Genomic DNA, 25,493 nt, shown 5'->3' with positions numbered 1-25,493 from the left:
TTGCTATCGCCACGTGCGTAATCGCCCGAACTATTAATAATCACATTCATGATCTCGTACGGTAAACGGCGTAAGCGCAAAAAAATCCCAAAGTGCAAAATTGCGCATTTTTGGTCGCATCAAATCCAGAAAAATTGTAATAAAAAGTGATCAAAAAGTCGTATATGCACAATCAAGGTACCAATAGAAAGAACACATCATGGCGCAAAGAATGACACCTGACACAGCCCCATAGACCAAAGGATAAAAGCGTTATAAGCCTGGGAATGGAGCGGTTTTAAGTGATGTATATTTGTTGACAATGGTTTGAATTTTTTACAGGCCATCCGATACAATATAAGTTATACATGTTACATATCGTTTTAATCATAACGACTTGAGGAACATGCATAACAAGTCAGTTTTACCCCAGGGCGAATGGCGTAAAAACACATTTCCCCCAAATAAACAAAATGCGTTTTTTTTTTTTCAATTTCACCACACTTTGAATTTTTTTCTGGTTTCGCAGTGTACTTTATGCAAAAATTCAGCCTGTCATTGCAAAGTACAATTAGTGACGCAAAAAATAAGGGCTCATGTGGGTTTCTAGGTGGAAAAATGCAACTGCTATGGCCTTTTATACACAAGGAGGAAAAAACGAAACCGCAAAAATCGAAATTGGCTCTGTCCTTAAGGGGTTAAAGTTAGGACTAGTTTAAAGTTATCTTCATTGAAAAGTACAGTGCTGTTCTTTCAAAAATAGGGACTACTACCATCATCACAACCTAATGACTAATACCAGGAGTGTCAAACTCACGTCACTCCAGATTTTTCTAAACTACAATTCATATCATGCTTGGACAGACAAAGCACAGGTGGCGTCTTCTCTACATGAAATGTAAGTGATGCGTTTGCTAGGTGGTTTACTTTTACTTTTTCCTCTGTCTGGCTCGGCCATCATGAAGACTTTTCCTGGCGATGCTTCGTCTCTGCCAGACAAACATTTTTGTCATCTCACTAAGGCACTATCCCTATGTGTATTGCTCCACACTGTTGCCCACTTTATTTAGACCCAGTTTTAGCTCTCAAATAGAACGCAGGGTCCCTCTATGCTCTCGTATAGTAAAAAGGCCACCATCTATACCCTAACATAGATTATCAACCCTTTCACCTCTATACAGAACATGTGCACTCCCCCCATATACTAGTCAAGCCCCTCTGTACCTTCATATTGAAAGTCAGCTTCTCTGTGCATTCATATAGTAGTTAGGCCTTCTGTGCCCCAATATAGTTATTATTTCCCTGTTTCCATGTAGTTGTAGTTAGGGCCCTCTATGCCCTCATAAAGAAGTTAGACTCCCCTCTGTGCATCTATATAGTATTTAGACCTCTCTGGGCGGTCACCCCCCCCCCCCCCCCAAAAAAAAAAAAGTAGTATCCTCCATGTAGGCCATCCCTCCAGTACCATCTCATGTAGGTACAATAAAGTCGAGAAGAGGCAGCACTCCAGTATTCAGTGAAAATGAAGATGATTTATTCACCCATCGGTGTGCAACGTTTCGATCTCCCAATGAGATCATTGGGAGATCGAAACGTTGCACACCGATGGGTGAATAAATCACCTTCATTTTCATTGAATACTAGAGTGCTGCCTCTTCTCGACTTTATTGTACTACTAAGGTGGTCCAGGATTCCGATCACTGGAGGTTGGAGCACCCGTTTGAGCCACAGAGACACACAGTGCCGTCCAGCCCTACATTCTATTTTATGTCATGTAGGTATGTATTTCTCATGCAGCCACCCCCACCAAAGATAAAGCTACAGTATACTCAACCTGTGGTGCAAAGAGAAAAGGTATAGTGCATATGAAGAGATCTGGTGAGAATATAGGGACTACAACATAAGTAACTGTGAAAGAGTAGTCAGTGTGGAGTAGAGAAAACAGTTAGGGGCTCATCAGGGATAACTGTATTATATTTTTTTTATGTTTCACGCGGTACTTGTTAGAGAATTGAGTACTTTCAAACCACCTGATACTCAAGCAAGCTAATAGTTAACTCACATAGAATCATACTATGTCCCATGGTGCTACATAAGGCTCAGAGCTGCCTACTGTAAATTCAGTACATTACTACCTTTACATTAGAAAAGTTTTCAAAGCATCTAAAAGTCTGCCCAGGTTTCAGAAACTTTAGGGACTTGGCACAATAGGAAGAGGACATTTAGGAAACAAATGCTAAAACTAAGGTAGGGCATTTGTCAAGCCTCATAGTATGGATATCTAAGACCTTGTCCAGGGCCGGACTGGGACTTAAAGGGGTACTCCAGCAAAAATATTTTTCCCAGTAAGTGAACCACATTACAAAGTTATATAACTGTATTATGTTTCAATCCTTATCTTCCCCCCTTCCCTATCTCCCCCCTCAATCCCCCACCAGGAAGTGAAGTAAACTCATTTTTACCTAATGACTGTTGACCCCAGGCTGCTCTGTGGAAACCATTTTGTGACAATAACATCATCAAGAGAGAGGCGGGTCTAAGCAGTGTTAAGCCAGCCTCCCTTTGTCAGATGACTTAGGTCGCTCAGCTCTGATTGGCTGAGCAAGATGCAAGCCATCTAACAGTTTTACTGAGTCAGTAAGACGTCAAAGGAGACAAAGTGCATCATGGCAAACCCCAAACCAGGAAGAATGAGTCTACTTCACTTCCTAGTGGGGTACGAGGGGGGAAAAGATAGGTAAGGTGGGCAAATAGGTGATTGAAGCATATTACAAAGTTATATAACTTTGTACTATGTTTCAATTACTGAGAAAAAAACTTTTCGCTGGAGTACCCCTTTAATGTCAGCCCTGGCACTCAGACCCTAGCAGCCCACATAACATATCCTCTCCGATATATTATAGATGACAGTGTACTTTATATGATGTAACAAATTATGCTTCAATTCGCCATGTTCCTCACTACTGCCTTAAATATGTGAACCCTACCATCAACTCATAAAAATAAAGATACAACATAATCTGCTGTGGATTTAATGATGCTTATTTATGTATTTCAGCAGCATCAAATCCACCATGGATTAGGCATGTACGTGCCCTTAAAGAGAATGTGTGAGGTACATACCAAGTACAAAGCTGTAGAAAGGTGCGGGGGAGATACAGTATAAGTAACAGGACCTTTAGTCCAGTGTAAACTTTAATAATCCTCCTTTTCATTACCAGCTGAAGTCCCACAAGCCAAGCCACAGCTGCACCTCCTGCCTCACCCCTTCCTGCTTTGAATGAGTGACATAAATGGCCGGGCTGCGGCTGTCATTGTAAAACTTTAGCTGGTAATGGAAAGAATGATTATAAATGGAGTGATTATAATGCAATTACATCCAGCTACTCACAGGAGGCGTCTTCTCTGCATGGATTGCAAGTGATTTTTTTTTTTTGCTAAAGTTGTTTGCTTTTTCTTGCTCGGCTATCATGAAGACTTCTCCGGCCAAGACTCCTCTCTACAGGATCTACCAGACAAACATTTTAGGCTCCTTGCATCATTCACATCTATTTACAAACTCCCCAAGAGTATTGCTTTACACAGTAACCTTTGCTACCTCTGTGCCCCCACATAAGCAGTTAGGTCCAGTTTGTGCCTCCAAATAGTATATATCTGCAAGTAGAATAGCACCCCTAATTTGTAATAGTCCCATATAAAATACCCCTCAACCCCCCCCCCTGCATTGTAACATCCCCATATAAAGGCCCCTCCTTTGTGACATCCCCATATAAAAAGCACCCCCACCCCCACACACACCCACACACACTAATATCCCCTTATAACAGCTCCTCCTTTGTATCATTTCCATTTCAAAAGCACCCCCCCACACACACACTTTGTAATATCCCCATATAAAGGCCCCTCCTTTGTAATATCTCCATTAAAAAAGCACCCCCCACACACACTTTGTAATATCCCTATATAGACTAGCCCTCCCCCTTTGTAAAATCCCCATAAATATCTGCCATCCCTTAGTAATATTTCCATATACAATATGCAGCCCCTTTTTGTGCAGCCCCCGGGTGAAACAAGCACAAAACAAAACAAAAAAAGCATATTTACCTATTACATCCGCTCTCCGGCAGCGGCGCCTTCATATTGCTGTTGTTCCGGCTCCCGGTGGTGTCTTCTCCTCTGCGGCGTGTCCAGAAAGTGACGTTAGCTGTCAGGGGTGGGCTTTAGCAGAAGCGGCACCCTAAGTGCTGTAAGTAGGGGGGAGGCAGTGGAGGCTGACTAGGGGGCTGGCAGAGCAGCTTAGTTAACAGCGCAGCAGCCGGCTGCAAAGGGCCGTCGGTCCAAGTATGCAGCGAGGCCGGCAGCCCACAGGGAATGGTAATCCTGGTGGCCCAGCGGGTATTTGCCTGGTCCGTCAGATAACCAATCCGGGCATGACCTCGTCCACACATAAGTTTTTCTTCTGGGATCTCACAAATGAGGACATCAGTGATGTCCTGGAGAAATAATCAGTATGGCATCAGTTGTTGATCCACAAAAACAGGTAGGAGGATAATGAATGATCGCAGGGTGGAACCTTTCTAGTGCTTGCTAGGCAATGCTTCAGTAAAAAATGGATGGCACACGGAAAAACAGACCCATTCGAGTGAGACATAAGGGGCTACCTATCAGGGTAGTTTGGTGATCTCCACATCTGAGGCACCCTTTGGTAACAGGCTGGCTATATCCATGTTTTGAGACTCGCAACTGAGGCTCCACAGACTCCTTTTTTGCATATTTACATTTTTAGGGACATCAATGGAGACTCTTGATCGAGTACTTCATTGGAATTTTTTCACTGATCTCCCTGAGCTCAGTGATTGCTGTAATTTAACAAAAAATAGTAAAGGTCTGCTACACCTAACCCCTACGAATGGAGTCCACCCCCTTCGAGTGCACCACTATTCCCAGCGCTCACAGGATATAAATGAATAAATGAGTATGTACCAATATAGAGGGCTCTCTAGAAGCAGGTGGTGTGTTACAAACACTGTCAAGACATATGATTTGTGCACCTGTATAAATTGTACGTCAACATTTATTGCTTGAATCTATATATCATATTGATAGTAGGTCATCGCTGTAAAAAACCTAGTAAGGTAAACCTAATAGTAGAAAGCAGTCTATATGCATAGGAAATACATAAAAATCACATATAAATGCCTAACTAGTATAAAGATAAAAATGGATAAAATCTATAAGATAAAATAAAAATTGTGTGTATATGGAGCCTAGTGAGGTTGCCTGCGCCGGGCCCAGCGCAGGCAGCTCACCTAGATGTATTTAGCAGTAGTCCCGAATCAAGAAGTCTGGCATAGGCTCGTATCGCTGGATGGCCGTTGGAATAATTATATTAGTGTCCTAGTGAGACAGCTTACTTTTCAGATCATACACTTTGGGTGAGATAAGGTGCTATAAATGACAAATGGTGGAATGTCCACCTCTCACCCTGCCGGCGGTAGCTCCCACGGTCCAATATAGTATTGTAGCGGCGGTCCAAGTCTCAGTCAGTGCGGCTTCTATGCAATCCGTGCAGTTGAGATCTGATTCAGCACAGTGGGTTGTCTCATGCTGTTTGCAGCATCCACATGCATGTGAGCGCGCGCTCTTGTTAACTGCCGCTTGGTTTGAATGTCCAGGCAGATACGGCTTGAGTTCGGGATATAATCAGTAAATGATAAAAAGGCTCTGTTATCCTTGGTTCTTGTACGCGTTTCAGGAGATCTACTCGCTCCTTTCCTCAGCAGAGAACTTGGATAACTCTCAGCCTGGACATTCAAACCAAGCGGCAGTTAACAAGAGCGCGCGCTCACATGCATGTGGATGCTGCAAACAGCATGAGACAACCCACTGTGCTGAATCAGATCTCAACTGCACGGATTGCATAGAAGCCGCACTGACTGAGACTTGGACCGCCGCTACAATACTATATTGGACCGTGGGAGCTACCGCCGGCAGGGTGAGAGGTGGACATTCCACCATTTGTCATTTATAGCACCTTATCTCACCCAAAGTGTATGATCTGAAAAGTAAGCTGTCTCACTAGGACACTAATATAATTATTCCAACGGCCATCCAGCGATACGAGCCTATGCCAGACTTCTTGATTCGGGACTACTGCTAAATACATCTAGGTGAGCTGCCTGCGCTGGGCCCGGCGCAGGCAACCTCACTAGGCTCCATATACACACAATTTTTATTTTATCTTATAGATTTTATCCATTTTTATCTTTATACTAGTTAGGCATTTATATGTGATTTTTATGTATTTCCTATGCATATAGACTGCTTTCTACTATTAGGTTTACCTTACTAGGTTTTTTACAGCGATGACCTACTATCAATATGATATATAGATTCAAGCAATAAATGTTGACGTACAATTTATACAGGTGCACAAATCATATGTCTTGACAGTGTTTGTAACACACCACCTGCTTCTAGAGAGCCCTCTATATTGGTACATACTCATTGATTGCTGTAATTTGCTGGTCTATTTTTCATTGCCCCTGTTAGCCAGAATCCTGCTCCACACTGACGAGCTGCAAATACCCCGAAACAGCTGTCTGTGGATGGATTCCTACCTTGGTAAACCCTTGTCATGTCACTATACTCGCAACAGAGTTACACTTTGACACAGAAGGGGCCATTTTTTTATTTTTGCATTTTCATTTTTTCCTCCTCGCCTTCTAAGAGCTCTACCACTTTTATTTCTCTATCTACAAGGGCATGTAAGGGCTAGTTTTTTTTTTCAGGAACAGGTGTACTTCATAATGGCACCTTTCAATCTACCACAAAATATTATTTAGGGTGCGTTCGCAAGTACATGATCTGCAGCAGATTTGATGGCGCAGATTCCGTGGCGGAGATTCCTGCTGTGGAATCCTGTCTGCCTCAGTGTCTCAATAGGATGGCTCATGTGTCTCTGCTTCCACCACTCTCTAAAAGATCACCAGATTACTGTTGCCAGCAATCTTTATCTAAAGAAATACAGGGAAAGCAATATATTATGTCTCTTTGCAATATGATCAGCATTACCAGGATAAAGAATGATTGTTGCTGAATTATGCTTTTTCCAGTACAAACATCTTCATTATCATCATCCTCATCTTGTTTACATAGGGCAGGGGTACTCAACAACTTTTAGATAAGGTCCACCTACCGGGGCCTATTGTCAGGTGAAGGTCCGAGCTGAACATCATTAGTAAACGTGTTGCGCTCCCCCAGTATTATATAGCCTCCTCTGTTGCTCCCCCAATAGTATATAGACCCCAGTGCGCTCCCCCAGTAGTATATAGCCCCCATGTGCACTCCCTGAGTAGCATGTAGCCCCCCTGTGTGCTCCCCCAGTAGTATATAGACCACTGTGTGCTCCTCCAGTAGTATATAGCCCCCCCTGTGCGCTCCCCCAGTAGAATATAGGCCCCCTGTCCACTCCCTCAGTAGTATATAGCCACCCTGTGCGCTCCCCCAGTAGTATATAGACCTCTGTGTGCTTCCCCAGTAGTATAAAGCCCCCTGTGCACTCTCCAGTAGTATTTAGCCCCCTTGTGCGCTCCCCAGTAGTATATAGACCCCCGCTTTGTGCTCCCCAGTAGTATAAAGCCCCACGGTGTGCTCCCCCTCCCATATAGCCCTCCTGTGCGCTCCTCCAGTAGTATATAGACCCCCGCTTTGTGCTCTCCAGTAGTATATAGCCCCCTGCTGTGTGCTCCGCCCAGTAGTATATAGACCCCCCGTTTTGTGATCCCCATTAGTATATAGCCCCCTGTGTGCTCCCCAAGTAGTATATATTTCCCCTGTGCTCCCCAGTAGTATGTAGCACCCCTGCTGTGTGCTCCCCCTCCCATATAGCATTTAACATAAAAGAACAAACACTACAGCGGTCACAAGTAGCCACTCTCCCCTTGTCCTGGTGTCGTCGCTCCAGTGACGTCACTCAAACGCCGAAACCAGAGACAAGACAGAGCGCCCTCTTGTGACCACTGCGGCCACAAGAGTGACTGACAGGGAGGAAGCCGATGGCTCCCTTTCTGTCAGTGCTGCTCCTGCACGGTAACTATGAGCGCTCATTACGAGTGCTCAAAGTTACTGTGCAAAAGGAAGCAGCGCAGCTCAGTATATAGGTATGAGCGGTTGACCATGGTCCACCAGTTGAGGATGCCTGATATAGAGCCATCATATTTCACAGCACTTTACAATTCTGGGGGTACATATAAAGACAAAATCAGAAATTACAGAGACACATATGTATCTAGTGAGGACACTGCTCACAAATAAAAAACACGTTGTTTTTTTTTCCTTCCACATTTGTTAAATGCAAATGTGGGGAAAACTGCCTTTCGTGGACCGCCCAACTCCCCTGCCTCTCTAAAGCTGTCTGTGAAACCTTACGCTAGTCTTCCAAAAAATTATACAGTAAATAATCAGATATATTTGTTGTACTGTCCCATTCTATTTAAATAAGTTGTCAATACCAGAGTCACATATACAGTCATGGCCAAAAGTTTTGAGAATGATACAAATATTAATTTTTACAAAGTCTACTGCTTCAGTTTTTAAAATGGCAATTTGCATATACTCCAGAATGTTATAAAGAGTGATCAGCTTAACAGCAATTACTTGCAAAGTCAATATTTGCCTAAAAAATGAACTTTATCCCCCAAAACACATTTCAACATCATTGCAGCAAAATGCAAGCATTGATTGTGCAAAAATCAGTCAGGATTTGGTCCAGAAGTTAATTGAGAGCATGCCAGGGAGAATTGCAGAGGTCCTGAAGAAGAAGGGTCAACACTGAAAATATTGACTTCTGCATTAACTCATTCTAACTGTCAATATAAGCTTTTGTTACTCATAATATGATTGCAATTATATTTCTGTATGTGATTAAAACATCTGACAAACACACATGAAAACCAGAGGGCAGCAGATCATGTGAAAATATAATCTCTGTGTCATTCTCAAAACTTTTGGCCATGACTATATATATATATATATATATATATATATATATATATATATAAATATATATATATATATATATATATATATATATATATATATAGTGGTACCTTGGTTTGAGAGTAACTTGGTTTAAGAGCGTTTCAGTTTAAAAGCTCACAGTTTTTAAAAATTGTGACTTGGTTTAAGAGCATTGCTTTGGTTTAGGAGCTCCCTGTACTGGACGGCAGCATGAGTGGGGGAGGGGCATGGTCTGCATAACAGGGTCTACACCACTGTACTCTGACCCAGGAAGTCTCCCTCACCTTCCAAATCATAACAGATCCATTTCAGGCTGGGGCTTACATCAGGGGACAGAACTGAGGAGGTAATCTTCCCATAGTTGTAACCCCTCTCCCCTCAGAGAGAGAGTGCTGCATTTATGTACCTACATCTGCCCTGATCATTCTTCCATACTCCCTGCAGTCTCTATAAACCCTTGTGTTTCCCATCCTCTCCATTATTGTACAGTAACTTATAATATCACATGTTATGCTGTTTCTGAATGTGTGTTTCATTAGTTTTACATGTTATTCAGAAGAATAAATCATAATTTTTTGGGGGTGGGGAACCAATTGTCTGCATTTCTATGATTTCTTATGGGAAAATTTGCTTTGGTTTAAGAGTGGATTTGGATTACAAACATGGTCCCAGAACGAATTATGCTCGTAATCCAAGGCACTACTGTATATAAAAATCTCTATCTATCTATCTATCTATCTATCTATCTATCTATCTATCTATCTATATATTAGCTAGCTTGATAGCTTGGAGAATAAGGACACAGCAGTTCTAGCAGTTTCCAAAGATACAAACTATAAATAGGTTTTCTAATATTTTATTTTTACCCCAAAATAAGGGACTGAAAGGGGAATTATCAACAGGTTAAAAAATATTACCTGCTCATAGCTCCCTAGTGGGCACAGGGCATGAGGATGAAGGTAGGTCACCGTTTCCGTAGACTGGGGCCCAGCCCCGATCCAGCCTGCCCCTGGCTAGCCCCCTTCTATAAACGATAGTTAAAAGGGGAGTCTGGGCCGTAGGACCACCTCCTGCATCCCCCCCATGTGGCGATCCGCCCCAAGCCCGTCTGCACCCCAAATTAACCTGCTGATAGTTCTCTTTAACCTCTTAACAACGCAGGATGAGTAAACACGTCCTGCGCCCATTAAGGGTAAACAGAGAGGGATCCCGACGCGAGCACCCTCTCTGCAGCGCGTGGTCCCCGGTTGCTATGTGCAGCCGGGGACTGGGGGTATTAGCCGATGTGGTGATCCCTGCTCCAGGCTAAATAACTATTTAAATGCAGCTGTCAAAGCTGACAGCTGCATTTAAATACTGCTTGCCCCCTTTCCCTGGTGTCTAGTGGGGGGATCTCCATCCCGATGCGATTGCGGATGGGAGATTCCTTCTACTAAGCCGGCCGGGGCTCTGCATTGGAATGGCGCTGATCCCGGCTTAGCAATCCATGTGTGTGGTCTGCTCAAGACCAGAATAATACAGCACCGATCTGATGGATCAGTGCTGTATTATGTATACTACACTGACCTATATGATAGATCAGTGTAGTTGTATTAGAAGTAGTGATGAGCGAGCATGCTCGTCCAAGTATTAGGGTACTTGATGGTACTCGTTACTCGGACGAGCATCTCCCGATACTCGAGGAAATCGCATCATCTGTTTCCTGTAAGTTTGGGCGCTATTTCTTAGCCAATAAACATGCAGGAGACTCTTGCGTACATCCTGCGATCCCGTGGGACCCATACATGTCGATAGCAGCGATTGGTTGGCCAGATCAGATGACCCTGCCATATAAAACTCGGCGCTGGCAATGCTCGCTTCAGACGTATACTGTGAGAGATCAGGGACAGAGCTGCTGCTTCTCAGGGAGAGCGTCAGTGTAGGATTTAGCGTTCCAGTAGGCAGGGAATACTAGCAATACAAACAAACAGCCCTTTTCAGGGCTTCAAATCATTTTTTTAATACTATTACTACAGACTGCTGGCTGGGACTTGCAGTGCTGCTACCACGATTTAACCAGCACACTGTGGTGATCGGCTGCTGGCAGAAAGGGGACATTAGGTGTTGCATACAGACATCTAAGAAGTGCTCAGTGTACTCTTTTTTGATTTTGGGGCTGTGGTGCTGCTGTATTACATTGGATTGCTGGTATTTGTAGTACACCTGCATAGAACTTCACTGCTCATTGGACGGGGGTGTCAGAGAGTGTGTCTAGGTCCAGCCACTATCAGATTGTACCGTACAGCCCCCCTAAACTAGTGGGTACTACACTGTATTGCTGGGATTTGTAGTACACTAGCATAAAACTTCACTGCTCATAGTAAGGGGGTATCACAGCTTGTGTCTAGGTCCAGCCACTACCACATTGTACTGTACAGCCCCCCCCTAAACTACTGGGTACTACACTGTATTGCTGGGATTTGTAGTACACCTGCATAAAACTTCACTGCTCATTGTAAGGGGGTATCACAGCGTTTATCTAGGTCTAGACACTACCACATTGTACCATACAGCCCCCCCCCCCCTAAACTAGTGAATACTACACTGTATTGCTGGGATTTGTAGTATACCTGCATAAAACTTCACTGCTCATTGTAAGGGGGTATCACAGAGAGTGTATCTAGGTCCAGCCACTACCACATTGTACCGTACAGACCCCCCTGAACTAGTGGGTACTACACTGTATTGCTGGGATTTGTAGTACACCTGCACAGAACTTCAATAGAATGTTAACCCAACTGCTACAGTCAAATTGAAAATGGTGCTGGGGTAGAAGGCTACTTGTTGGCTACTGCTGGGCCTTAACTGGGCCTTTACTGGTATCCATGTTAACTACTGCTGTGCCTGCCCTTACGTTCCTTGTCTTGTCCATTTCAGACCATATTATCTGTGTATGCCATCTTATCTTACGGGTGTCCTATGCCATTCTTTCACCAGTACCTTCTACCTTTTTTCAATGTTGTAGCTGTTTTTAAGGCAGGATTGACCAGAGCAGTAATGGACATCCATGTTTACTTGCCTTGCCTCCATGTTGGCTACTGCTGGGCCTTAACTGGCATCCATGTTGACTACTGCTGGGCCTTCACTGGCATCCATGTTGACTACTGCTGTGCCTGCCCTTTCCTCCATGTTGGCTACTGCTGGGCCTTAACTGGCATCCATGTTGACTACTGCTGGGCCTTAACTGGCATCCATGTTGACTACTGCTGGGCCTTCACTGGCATCCATGTTGACTACTGCTGTGCCTTCCCTTGCCTCCATGTTGGCTACTGCTGGGCCTTAACTGGTATTCATGTTGATTACTGCTGTGCCTGGCTGGCCTCCATGTTGGCTACTGCTGATCCTGCCTGGCCTCCATGTTGACTACTGTTGCTCCTGCCTGGCCTCCATGTTGGTTTCTGTTGCTCCTGCCTGGCCTTCATGTTGTCTTCAAGGGTTTTAACTTTTTAAAAGGCATCAAATAAAGTAAAAGTTATACAAGTTACATATTGTTGTAATCATACTAACTTGAGGAACATGTCAGTTTTACCATAGGGCGAATGGCGTAAACAAGAAACCCCTCAAAATAAAGAGAATTGCACTTTTTTTTTTTCAATTTCACTGCACAAATAATTTTTTATGGTTTTGAAGCATATTTTATGGAAATATTAAGTCTGTTTTTGCAAAGTATAATTGATGTTGCAAAAAAATAGGGTTCATGTCGGTCTGTAGGTGAAAATATGCAAGCGCTATGGTCTTTTAAACATGAGGAGGAAAAAACGAAAGAGCAAAAATGAAAACTGGCTTCATCCTTCAAGGGTTAAGCTGTAGCTCCCAGTTGGGGGCTTCAGTGTGCAATTGTTTATTATGCCTTTGGCTTCCATGATAGCCCCTTGACAGCCAGAGCTCTATGGTTGCAGCTTACACCTCACTATAAAGAATACAGGAACACTCAGCCATTCAGAAAACTCCCGTGTGGGAAGGATGGTCGGCAGGCAGGAGTTATTGAAGGTGTTTAATGGCCACATTTATAGTCAATATCAACCATCTCAGCAGGGTGTGAAGTGCAGTTTACAGTTAAGACTCACTGCTGATGGTATAGGCTTACCTTACGCAGCTGAGCCATTACCATAAATAAATTTTACAATGGGTTGTGGCTAGTACTTTCTGACATATATATGGATTAAGATATATGGAGAAGTTAAAGTGATAAATTGACCTTTGGCTTGGACTGGTATTCTAGTAATCTGATATACTCCTCTTGTTTCCAGTGATCTTTTCTGTAGGTATGTGTCATCGGTCAGTTTCTATAATGTTAATCTGTGACATAAAAGATCACCGACAAGTGGCAAAAAATAATATAAAGGCCCTTTTACATGAGTCAATTATCTGGTGAATGAGCATTGAGCAAACAAGTGCTGTGTGACCAGTAATTATGAATTTGCAGGGCTGCACAAACAATTTAGCAATCTTTTGTGCAGCCCGGATGCATGACTGATCGGGCCTTGCGACAGCCTAATTGACTGATTTTTCTTTGTGTATAGTAAAAGACATTAAAAGTCATGGGGGTGAGAGGGAACTAACATCCTTGATGTTTATAGCACATTCTTTGCTCATCTTTAAAGTATGATTTCTCTGAAATGCCACTGCCTTTCAGAGTAAAGTACAGCTAGAAGGGGTTATCCAGCGCTACAAAAACATGGCCACTTTCCCCCTACTATTGTCTCCATTTCAGGTGCGGTTTGCATTTAAGCTCCATTTACTTCAATGGAACTGAGTTTCAAAACCCCACCCAAACTAGAGACAACAGTAGGGGGAAAGTGGCCATGTTTTTGTAGCGCTGGATAATCCCTTTAAGTGCTGAACTACCGTGTGCATGCTACATGCTGCCTCTGGCAGACAAGAGTGATGTTGTTCCTGAAAGAAAGCAGCCATGTTTTTCTAATCTTAGAGAACCCCTTTTTACCGTACGTAGGTATAAAAAAACAAAAAAACAGACATTACATTGTTTCCTTACTCTCTCCTTTTGCTTGTCAAAGTATCTGCTTGTATTAATAGGACATCTGGTAAAGGCAGAATATTATAAGGCTATGTTAACAAACAGTTTTTCCCCCTCTGTATTTGAAAAGAAAAAATTATTCTGAGTTCAAAATGACGTTAGTCATTTTGCTGTTTGGCCGCCCGTCAGTGCAATGATGGCTGTCGGTACATTATTCTAGTTCAGGTGGACTAACTGCGCTTTGGGTGTGTCTTTAATTGAAAGTCCATTGAATTTAATAGTAAAAACTGTGAAAGGATGGTGAAAAAAGACAGCATCCATTATTTAATACACTTTGTGGATTGAACATCCGTCAGTCGATTGAATTCAATGCAATAAATTGCTGCAATTATAACGGACGTCTTTTCCACGTCTACCTTTTCTGTTTTTTAAACATAGTGTGAACATAGCGCAGATGTGTGCATCTGCCTTCCTACAAACAATAAAGAGCAATCTTAGCTTTAAAATAATGTTGAATAATAGGGGACCATTTCTAGGACTGTTAACAGCTGAGGTTTCTTAAATAAGACCTTGCAATAGATGTTTATAAGGAGAGCAGATATAACCAGGCCTCAAAGTCTGATGGTCCCAAAGGCCACTCTGGTGCATAAGTCACAGAACATTAAAAATGTTTCCTGGATGTTTTAGATACATTTAGGAAAATATATTCTTCTCCTCCTTTTGTTTATGTGCTACCTACTGTAGTCATATTTTATTGCAGGTTATAGGGTTAAAGGTTTATATTTTTACTGTTGCTCGTATGGACTAGTTTTTAGACATAAAATTGTTTCTCGTCTAGGATGGCAATCAATCACCTGATTAATGGTGTTTTTGGATGTTTAAGTTTTAGAACATGTTTTAGTTGTAATTCCACCTTTGCAAACCAAGTTACAGCTAGAAAACAACTTGGTTGGTGTATGCAAAAGCTATTTTTGGGCTATATTTGTACTAGTTTCCTTAACCCCTTAAGGACCGGGCCTGAAATGGCCTTAAGGACCGGGCCAATTGTCTCTTTTGCGTTTTCGTTTTTTCCTACTCGTCTTCTAAGACCTATAACTCTTTCATTTTTCCACCTACAGGGCCATGTGAGGGCTTGTTCTTTTTAGGAGTAGGTGTACTTTGTAATGGCAACTTTCAATCAGCCATAAAATGAATGACTGAACCCCCAAAATATCCTTTATGGGGTGAATTTGGGTCTAAGAATGTGATTCCGCAAATTTTGGGGGGATTCCATGTTTACATAATGCACTTTACGGTAAAACTGGCATTTTTCCTTTATTTTATAGGTCAGTCTGAACACAGCGATATGCATGGTTACTAGGTTTTCTATCATTTTACCATTTTTATTAGCAGTAAAACATTTTTTTTCAAATAGGCATATTTAAAATGGCCCTATTGTAACTCCTATAGCGCATTTATTTTTTCATCTAGATCAAACGTATTGATCGCTTTTTATTAATTTTTTTATACATAAAATGTCATTAAAAAAGCAATCTCTGTGTTTATTTTTAACCGCTTTTTGTTCACGACGTTCACCTTGTGGGAAAAAACATTGTGTTATTTTAATAGATCAGCCGATTATGCACGCTACGGTATATTATATGTTAATTAACTTTATTACTTTTAATGTGTTTTATGTATGAAATGGGAAGGGGGGGTGATTTTCATTTTATTGGGGGAGGGGCTTTGGGGCACTTTGTAAAACATTTATTTATTTTTTTTACACTTTTATAGTTCCCTTAGGGAACTATCACTTCCATACATTGTATTACATACACTGATCCCTGCTATGCCATAGCATAGCAGGGATCAGTGTTATCTGTGATCTTCTGATTCAGCCTGCCTATGGCCGAATCCGGAGGAAGGTAAGAGACCTCTGGCAGTCAAGAAATGCGATTGGGACCCCGGCAGACACGCTGTGGGGGTCCCTATCGCTAAGTGACTGGAGATGCTCCGGTCACTTATACTTAAACGCTGCGGTTGCGTAGCGATCGCGGTGTTTAAGGGGTTAATGGCGGGTGGGCGGCCAGATAGCAGCCAGTCCTCACCCGCTGTGGGGCGGGCTCAGCTTGTGAGCCCGCTCTATAGCCTGGGACCGTGCCAGGGCGTACATTTACGTCCTCCTGCCTTAAGGCTCAGGCAGCGGGGGCCTTAATGTATGCCCGCGGTCCTTAAGGGGTTAAAGAACCTAGACTTTGTTAATGCATCAGGCATTACATACTTATAAATGCAGTGATGTTGATTTTCTTCATACAATGATTGTGTATATATGGATGTTTTAGAAGCCTTGGTCTATGTCAAGTCTCTTTCTTCATGAGAAGTCTTACAAAGATATTGAGGGGAATTTATCAATGCCTACACCAAGTACATGTTTAAAAAAGTTGCAAATTGTCACACAATGCTCTAAATGTTTGCACAAAATATAGTAAAAGTCAAAGTGAAGCCTGCACCAAAATTTTTAACTTTTTTACACCAGAAAACTGGCACGTTGGTCTTATTAAATTCTTCCTATTCTTTTTTTTGTCATAAATTTTGTGTACATCAATTTACGTAGATCAGTTTTAAGTTTAAATGCTTTACATTAAAGATATATTTTGTGCTGGTGGGGGAGGTCTGGTAAGGCCAGGTTCACACTGCATTTTTGCTATCTGTTTAACCTTTTCATGACCTGGGATCATTGATGCCTCAATGCCCAGGTCGTGATTTTACATCAGCTTATGGGATCATAAAGATCCCATAAGCTGATGTCCCCTAGCTCTGCCGCCTCTCCGATGTCCCCTGCCGCTTTTACTATCTTATAACAGAGTCATGGGAGAAAGGGCAGGCGGCAGAGCTCACAGGCGCGCGCCCGCAGGAAGGCCCGCGTGACTGCAGGCAATAGTCTCTGATTTACAATAGCATGAATACACAAAACACAGACAAAAGGAACTGAGAAATAGGAGGTAGTCAATCAGGCCAGGGTCAAACCAAAAAAGTAGCAAAGTACCAAAACAGAATCTAAGAGAAAAGTCCAATAAACAAAAGCCAAGGTCAGGATAAGATGTCAGAAAACAGAAAACAGAAGATACGCTGGCAAGCTTTAAAGATGACTAATAACTGGCAAAGGGTTAATAGACTGAGGAAGTATATAAAGGAGGTCAGGGGTTTGGTCCAGAATGTAATAGAAGCAGAGGTCCAGAATCCATCAAGATTAAAGGGGTTATCCAGCGTGGGGGCACTTTTTTGGGGGGACCGGGGAGTAGGTGGCTGAAAGACGTCCACTCACCTCCCCGGTTCGAGCGGCGGGTCCCGCATCACGTCACTCCGGTGCCTGGTTCCCGGCCGCTTCCAGGTGTCTGACGCCGCCCGAGACGTTACGTCTCAGGGCCGCTCAGCCACTCAGTAAAGGAGGCGGGATTCAAGCGGTCTTCAAACGGATCCCGCCTCCTTCACTGAGTGGCTGAGCGGCCCTAAGACGTAGCGTCTCGGGCAGCGTCAGACACCAGAAGGCGGCCGGGAACCAGGCACCGGAGCGACGCGATGCGGGACCCACCGCTGGAACTGGGGAGGTGAGTGGACGTTTTTATTTCAGCCACCTCCTCCCCGGTTCCCCCAAAAAAGTGCCCCCACGCTGGAGCACCCCTTTAAGTTGAGAAACCAGGTGTCAAACACCTAAGCAAAACAGAGGTTAATTGTGAAGTGACCAGAGGGAACTCAGCAGGGAGGGACAGGTGTGGCACAGAAATCAATCAGCAGAGCAAAAGAAGTTGAACAGTGTTCAGACAGAGCACAGACAAATGCAAACAAAACACAGAATAAGTACAAATTGGCCAAAAGTGCAGTCTCAGTCATAACTTATAAACTGGGCACCATGCCAAGGTCCCAATAGGTACAGTGATAACAGTACCTCCCCTCCCCTTTTATGAGGGGTCACTGCAAAGTGACCTCTTACCACGCATGTCTCAGTGTCATGAAAACTGTCACTGTCCATCTCCCACTCATCAGGCACAGAATAGAACCCCACATTGCATTAAGACACTGAAACAACATTCAGCAGAGGTATTATGCACATAAAGAACCCCCCACAAGTACCTGTGCACCCTGGAGCCTCTCCTGGTTGTCCCCTGGACACTGATGATGATTTAGTATAGTCAGGACCTACTTTTCCCTGGCGCCTATCCCTAAGCCCTGCTTTTGGTCCCAGGCTCAAGGATCCCCCTACAAAAGAGACATGACTTTTCCCCCCATCTTCTAAAATGCAAAGGGATTAACCCTGAAATACAAGAGGCAAGACTACTGGAAAGTTTCATACTTGAAGTGTACATTCAGATCCTCAAAAAAAATGTAAATTTCCATACTGTATGTTCTTAAGATTAACAAACGAAACATACATTAACTGTATTTAACCATGGTTGAGTCATGGAAGTTGTGAGACTCGAAAAAAGAATGGGTGGAGAAAAATATGATCTCATCAGAAAGGAAGCAGCTGACAATGAAAATGTGATTCTTCAGCATCTCTAACTTTCTCTTGAGAATCACACACAGCCAAACAGAAACTAATGGTGTGTTTACACAGAGAGATTTATCTGACAGATGATTGAAGCCAAAGCTAGGAATGGATTTGAAAAAAGGAGAAATCTCAGTTATTCCTTTATGACCTGTTCTCTGTTTATAGTCTGTTTCTGGCTTTGGATTCAATAATCTGTCAGATAAATCTCTCTGTGTAAACGTACCATAATTCTGCTTAATAGCCTTTAAAGGGGTAATGCGGTGTTTAACTTTTATTTACTTAATAACACACATTACAAAGTTACACAACTTTGTAATGTGTGTTATTTAAGTAAATGCCCCCCTTCCCCATGTTCCCCCGACCCCGGAAGTGTTGGTGCATTATACTTAAGATGATCTTTGGGCCTGCAGAGTTCTGATGCGGGCGCATCAACGTGCGCCCACATCAAAACTCACCACAGCACACTATGAAGCAAGCGGCCAGAGCCGCTCGCTTTATAGTGGGAACTAACTGAGTTTTCTGTGGCCGATATTCAATGAATAGCGGCCGCAAAAAACTGACATGTCAGTGGTTTGCGGCACCACAAGGGGTCCCGGCCGGAGCGTATACTATGTGTATATGCTCTGTCCGGGACCCCAGAGATAGCAAGCCAACATATTTTTCCGTATTATCTACAAAAAAATATGTTGTGTGAACATAGCCTGAAGCTGCAGAAAATGTTTACTTCCTGGTCTACTCTGTCTCAGCTCCTCCTTCCTCCCCCTCCCTTCTGAGACCCAGGACACATTATCTCTGTCTCTTCTGTTGCCAGGCAAGCTGTAACACCTCATCTCAACCTCACCCACCCGGCCAAGGGGCGGGGAAACATCAGAACAGTGACAGCCTTCTGAGAAGTATAGGGAAAAGGAGACACAGCTGCTTCATCTTTCCTTTTTTCTCTTTCTGATCTATCTATGTAGGTGAACAGATAGATACTTTGTTTACAGTGTAAAGCAGAAGAAGATTGAGTGAGGAATGGGCAAATACTACAGGATGAGGTGGATACTTAGTAGTGGGCTCAGAGATGCAATGCATGATGGAAGTTTCTCAGCTGGGTGCCATGATGTTAAACTGAAATCATTTGGAAAAACTGTAATCCAGGGCTAGGAGCAGCCTAGAAAAAAATGTGAAATGTGTCAAATGATTCATGGGGGATGGGTGAGAGCACCTTTATGTTTTTTGTGCATTTTATATTTTTTTTTTATGGGATTGCTGGAATTTCCCTTTAAGAATGAATGGAGCAGCAGAACCTCACCACTTAATTGATAACAAATACTTAAATAATAATTAATGATACATTTTGAAGTACATTGAAAGGGTGGCTGCAATGCCATCATGACATTAAATTGGCCAATTTATACTTTAACCCTTTCATGACCCAGGACGTAACTGTATGTCCTGGGTCAGGTAAGGGAGTTCAGAGGGGGGTGACCCTGCTCTGAACTGCCACAATGCTGGCTGCTATAAAAAGGAGGCAGTTAGCGGGCGCAGTCCGATCTCCATGCCCGCTAATGAGCCATTTAGATGCAGCTGTCAAAGCTGACAGCTGCATCTAAATTGCTATTTTTCCCCCATTCCTTGTGTCTAGTGGATGAATCCCCTGCCAACCCGTGCGCACGATGCAATCCGTTTAACTTACCCTGCCGGGCCTCAGTGTCAGAATGACGCTGATCCCGGCTCGGTATTCTATTGATCTGTTCTGCAGCAGGGGACTTCATATTACTGTGTAAAAAATAAATAAAGTTATATAGAAAAGTAATAATAAAGTTAAATAAAAATCCCTTCCCCTAATAAAAATTTTAATCACCCCCTTTTGCCCATTTTATAAATTAAAATAAAAAATAAAAAATAAATAAACATATTTGGTATCACTGCGTGCATAATCACCCAAACTATTAAATTATACCATTCCTGGTCTCTTACGGTAAATGGCGTAAGCGCAAAAACCTGCCAAAGTGCAAAATTACTGATTTTTTGTCACATTAAATCCAGAAAAATTGTAACAAAAAGTGATCAAAAAGTTGCATATATACGTAAACAATGTACTGAAAGAAAGAACAGATCATGGTGCAAATAATGACACCTCACACAGCCCCATAGACCAAGTATAAAAGCATTATAAGCATGGTAACAGAGCAATTTTAAAGAGCATTTAGATTTTGAAAAATGTTTTAATTTTTTAAAAGCCATCAAATAAAATAAAAGTGACACAAGTTGCATATTGTTGTAATCGTACTGACTTAAGATATATACAGTAGATAACTTGTCAGTTGTACCATAGGTGTAAACACAACCCCACCCCACCCCCAATAAAAAAAAAAAAGTGTTTTATTTTCAATTTCACTGCACAAATATTTTTTTTTACAGTTCTGCAGCATATTTTATGGAAAAATTAAGTCTGTTATTGCAATTGCAAAGTACAATTAGTGGTGCAAAAAATGAGGGTTTGTGTGGATCTGTAGGTGAAAAAAATGAAGTGCTATGGCCTTTGAAACGCGAGGAGGAAAAACTAAAGCGCAAAAACAAAATTTCACCTTGTCCTGAAGGGGTTAAGAGTGCATTTACATGTACAGGATCCGCAGCAGATCTGCAGCAGATTTGATGGTGCAGATTTGATGCTGTGTTCAGCTATTTAAATCTGCTGCGGATCTGCTGCGGATCCGCTGCAGATCCACAGCATAAAATCTGTTGCGATATGGTGTGTGTGATATGTTTGTGTCGGGAACTGCAGGGCTTATATGAGTATCCCTTTCATACAATGTTTCTTTGCACTTTGTAGTTACAGCATCTCTGGCTATCTTCGAGATAGTATTAGTTAAAAAAAAAATATTACATGGACTAGTAAAAATCCAAGTTCCCAATATCAATTTGAAAATACTCCATTTTGTTAGCAAGCAATGTGTTTCATAGCTACAAAATATTTGTGGACTGTTGTGTAATAACAGGCACTGTTGATCTTCACAGTCAAAATTTGTTTAATGCTGACTGTTGTTATAAAAAAGAAGTCCCACAAAAAAAAAAAATCACCAGCGGACTGGGGGTTGAGGGAACATATTAAATAATATATACTTAACCATTCCCCCAAAATCTTTTTTACATTATCTAATAGCCCACCCATAGCTACATACAGTATATTGGTCAATACAAGTAAATATGCGTTATGTGCGTTTTGGCACTTTTTCTGCAGACTCACCCCCTTTGGAAGCAAAAACTAAGCTAAATGGAGTCCACTCCGACAAGTTCAGCCCTTCTGGCCCTCACCATCTGTGACACATGTCCTCTCTCTCTTTTCAATGTGCCGGGTTAACAATTATAACAGGCTCGCTGATCCACATCCATCAAAACAACGACCTTGCCCTCCTGAGTGGTACTGACTGATACAGCTGACTTGACAGCTCCCTGTGCTGTCTACCTCCCCCTGCACACTCACTGATAGGGACGGCATCGGCTGGTGTCTCAATTAGCTCTGCTACACCAGAGATGCACTGGCACAGCCCCCACCCTCTGGCCCCCCAACACTGATATGGTGGCCACGATCAGTAAAGGGCCCAGCAGGGCAAGTTCCATCCCTCCCCCTGGCACAATCAGCTCTGCTACACCTGCACCGGCACTGACCTGACAGGTTCCCCCCAGCACCAACAACCCTCCCCCACCACCCCAGGACATTGACAGCTTGGCCCAGCTCTGGCACTGACCTGAAAGCTTCTTGATGCTGGGGAACTGTCAGGTCAGTGCCAGAGCTGGGTCGATCATGGCATCAGCAGCCAACCCGTTTGTCAGTTATTTCTATACCTTTGTCTCCAGAGAAAAGGTGCATTTCTTATCATCTAATAACAAGAAACATTATATTAAAACCCATGATCACATCATAAATTTGTACTTTTGTCTAGGGTTGCCAACGTCTCTTACTGAGCTTCACCTTGATGGAAACCAAATTGCCAAAGTTGATTCTGATAGCCTGAATGGATTGAACAATCTAGCCAAGTAAGTATACATGACTATTTATTTAGTCCATCAAGAGTAGGAGGCTTCCTCCACACACAAACTCAGTTCACTGCACCTTATGGAGTGCTGTCTTCATACACATATGCTAAACCATATTTCACAGAAATTTGTTTTGCGGGTTATTGAAACTTATTGTCCTGCAAAGTTAAAAACTTACCATTCCTACCAGGATGGTATGTGCCAGCAAAAACTAAATAAGTAGAAATGTGTATTTGCCAGTCACAGTTGACTCCATTTTAGCCAGAGACCCACTATGCCAGGCATCTCCTTATGTCTGGCTTAGTCGCATAAACCTTTACTCCAACATCATTTACACAAAGGGATCAAGAACCAGGCTGCATCTCGGTAAGTTATAGCTGCTTCCCTAGATTTCCTTCATCACAGTATATAATTGATCATAATTTAACACTGTCACTTTCAGAAACATTTCACATTTAGAGAGTGGAGAATTATTGGGGGCTGTATGTTTTAACTTGACTTTGTATGTACTGTATTTTCCTGCGTATAAGACTACTTTTTAACCCAGAAGTCAGGAATCCTCTTATACACCAGGGGGAAGATTTCTCAAAGGGTGTAAAATTTAGACTGGTGCAAAGTGGCCACAGCAACCAATAACAGCTCCTCTTTCCTTTCACCAGAGCTAAAAGCTGAGCTGTGATTGGTTGCTATGGCCAGTTTGCACCAGTCTAAATTTTACACCCTTTGATAAATCTCCCTCAGGTGTTGTCTTATAGGGCGGGTGCTGAAAAACTTTGGAAACGGATAAGAGAACCTTGGGTCACTGCACACGGTGGGGAAGCTAAAAAAAATTGCCACATCCCCAATGTATGAAGGGCAGAGCAAGCTGCAGGTGTCCAAGGTTTGGAAAAAAAAGATGTGGTTGGGTGGTATTGTGCCCAGACCACCCTCTCACACATCTGGCCTGCCCTTGTATCCTACCAGTACTACTGTACCTCCTTCTCTGCCTCTCAGATTTCGCTGCTGTCTGATGTTTTTTATAAGTTTTTATTTGGTGTGCGTTGGAAGAGGGGTAGTCTTATACAACGATTATATCCCAAACTCTATATTTTACCAGAAAAGTCAGGGGTCGTCTTATAAGCCGTAAAATATGGTATACATGTAACTAGTTGCACTCCAAGACTATGGGTGTTAGTAGACAATAGATGAAATGTTGAAGCACTCCAAAAGCTGAGACTTTATGCAGTGTTTAAGATATATTCCGGTACTGTTTTGCATTCATTTTCAAAAATTCTTAAGCCAAAATACTTCTAAGAATTGAGTCTCTCATAAACATGAAATGTGCATTTAATAGAAGATTAACCCATTTGACATCGATTTAAGATGATATTAGAGATTAAAATAACCATGTTGAAACACGTGAAAAGCCTGAGGGCATCAATACTTGGATAACAAGCAGTAACATACAGTGCAGTCAAAATAGTTCATGTGTTCTCAGATAACACATTCCAGACTAAAACAAAAATGTGCTGGGTTTCTCTAGAAGCATAAGTGGCACTTAAAATATATTGCATACCTTGAGGAAGATACAAATGGAAATAAACAGGTAGAGAGCATACTCATATTGTTTGTCACTTATTAATGTAAAATATTTAGATAGTAAAATGATAAACATAAAAGCATTGTGTTGCTTTCAAATGATCAAACATGTCTGGATGTCTATTGTGGCTTTTAAATAACAATGGAATGGTCATCTCTATGACAAACAGGAAACTGAAGGAGAGGCAAACACTCTTTTCAGCTTCAAATCAGGGGTAAGGACATTACTAGACCTTAACAAGGTGAGCATTCCCCTAGATACCAAGTGTACTTAAATAAGGTATCTTAACAGAGAACTGAGGCGAAAATTTGTATTAAAGTATTGTATTGCCACCCAAAAGTTATAGAAATCCCCAATATACACTTATTACGGAAAAATGGACATAAAGGGCTTTTTCCCCTGCACTTACAGTACTTCTGTATCAAGGCTTCACTTCCTGGATAAAATGGTGATGTCACGACCCGACTCCTAGGGCTGTGTGGGCTGTGGCTGCTGGAGAGGATGATGGCAGGGGGACACTGAGGGACACAGGGCACTGGAGGGACACTAAGCATCCCTCTGCCATCATACTCTCCAGCAGCCACAGCCCGCACAGCTTTTGGAGTCGGGTCGTGTCATCTCCATTTTATCCAGGAAGTGAAGCAGTATTAAGTGCAGAGAAAAAAGCACTTTACAAGCATTTCCCTTAATAAATGTATATTGGTAATATGTATTATTTTTGGGGGGTAATACATTACTTTATTAAAAAATTTCACCGGACTACTCCTTTAACATCAAAAAATTTCTAGCTATAACAAGCTAGTGGGGTTCCAAATGCTGGGACTCCAACAGATTCAAAGAAGAGAAAATAAATATTTTCTAAATGATATGGATAGGGGATAACATTCGATTTTGGTAATACCCCCTTTATTCCTTTCTATATCCTAAACCTCTAAAGATACTGTAATTCCCCTTAACTAGACCAAAAAAAATCTTCAATTTATCCCTGCACTTGAAAAAAAAAAAAAAAAAAAAGCTTGAAAAATGAAGCATTAAAGAGGTATTCCCATCTCAACTATTATAGTTACAGTTAGAGGGCACTTGGCAAACTTTAGCAATCTTGCCTTCTTCTCCTAATGTGCCTCTCTTTCCTTCTCATTGGTAGAAGCTTATTGTTTAGGTTACAGTCCACCATTCTGCCACAGCTTTTAGAGGGTGGTCAGAAACCTGGGCAACGAGTTGACAAGGTAGGGAAAGAGCTGTCATATTAAAAAATATTTAATTTGACGAGTCCTACGAATGTAAGTACATTATGATGGGCATCCAATGACATAGAGTAAAGAAGTTGCACTCACCCACAAAGTCTT

The 25,493-nt window shown here is 42.3% G+C and overlaps 1 protein-coding gene across 1 annotated transcript in view; it reads left to right on the top strand.

Annotated features, from left to right (window-relative positions):
* Positions 1 to 25,493, top strand: part of DCN (decorin) — a 56,630-nt gene that overhangs the window by 26,936 nt on the left and 4,201 nt on the right. The window contains exon 6 of the mRNA XM_069974215.1: positions 22,475 to 22,568. Within this exon, the coding sequence (XP_069830316.1) occupies positions 22,475 to 22,568 (94 nt within the window). The remainder of the gene's footprint in view (positions 1 to 22,474; positions 22,569 to 25,493) is intronic.

This window comes from Dendropsophus ebraccatus, chromosome 1 (genome assembly GCF_027789765.1).
Source record: "Dendropsophus ebraccatus isolate aDenEbr1 chromosome 1, aDenEbr1.pat, whole genome shotgun sequence".
Lineage (NCBI taxonomy): Eukaryota > Metazoa > Chordata > Amphibia > Anura > Hylidae > Dendropsophus > Dendropsophus ebraccatus.
Note: the sequence above shows the minus strand (reverse complement) of the source record. Positions and strands in the feature narration are given on the sequence as shown.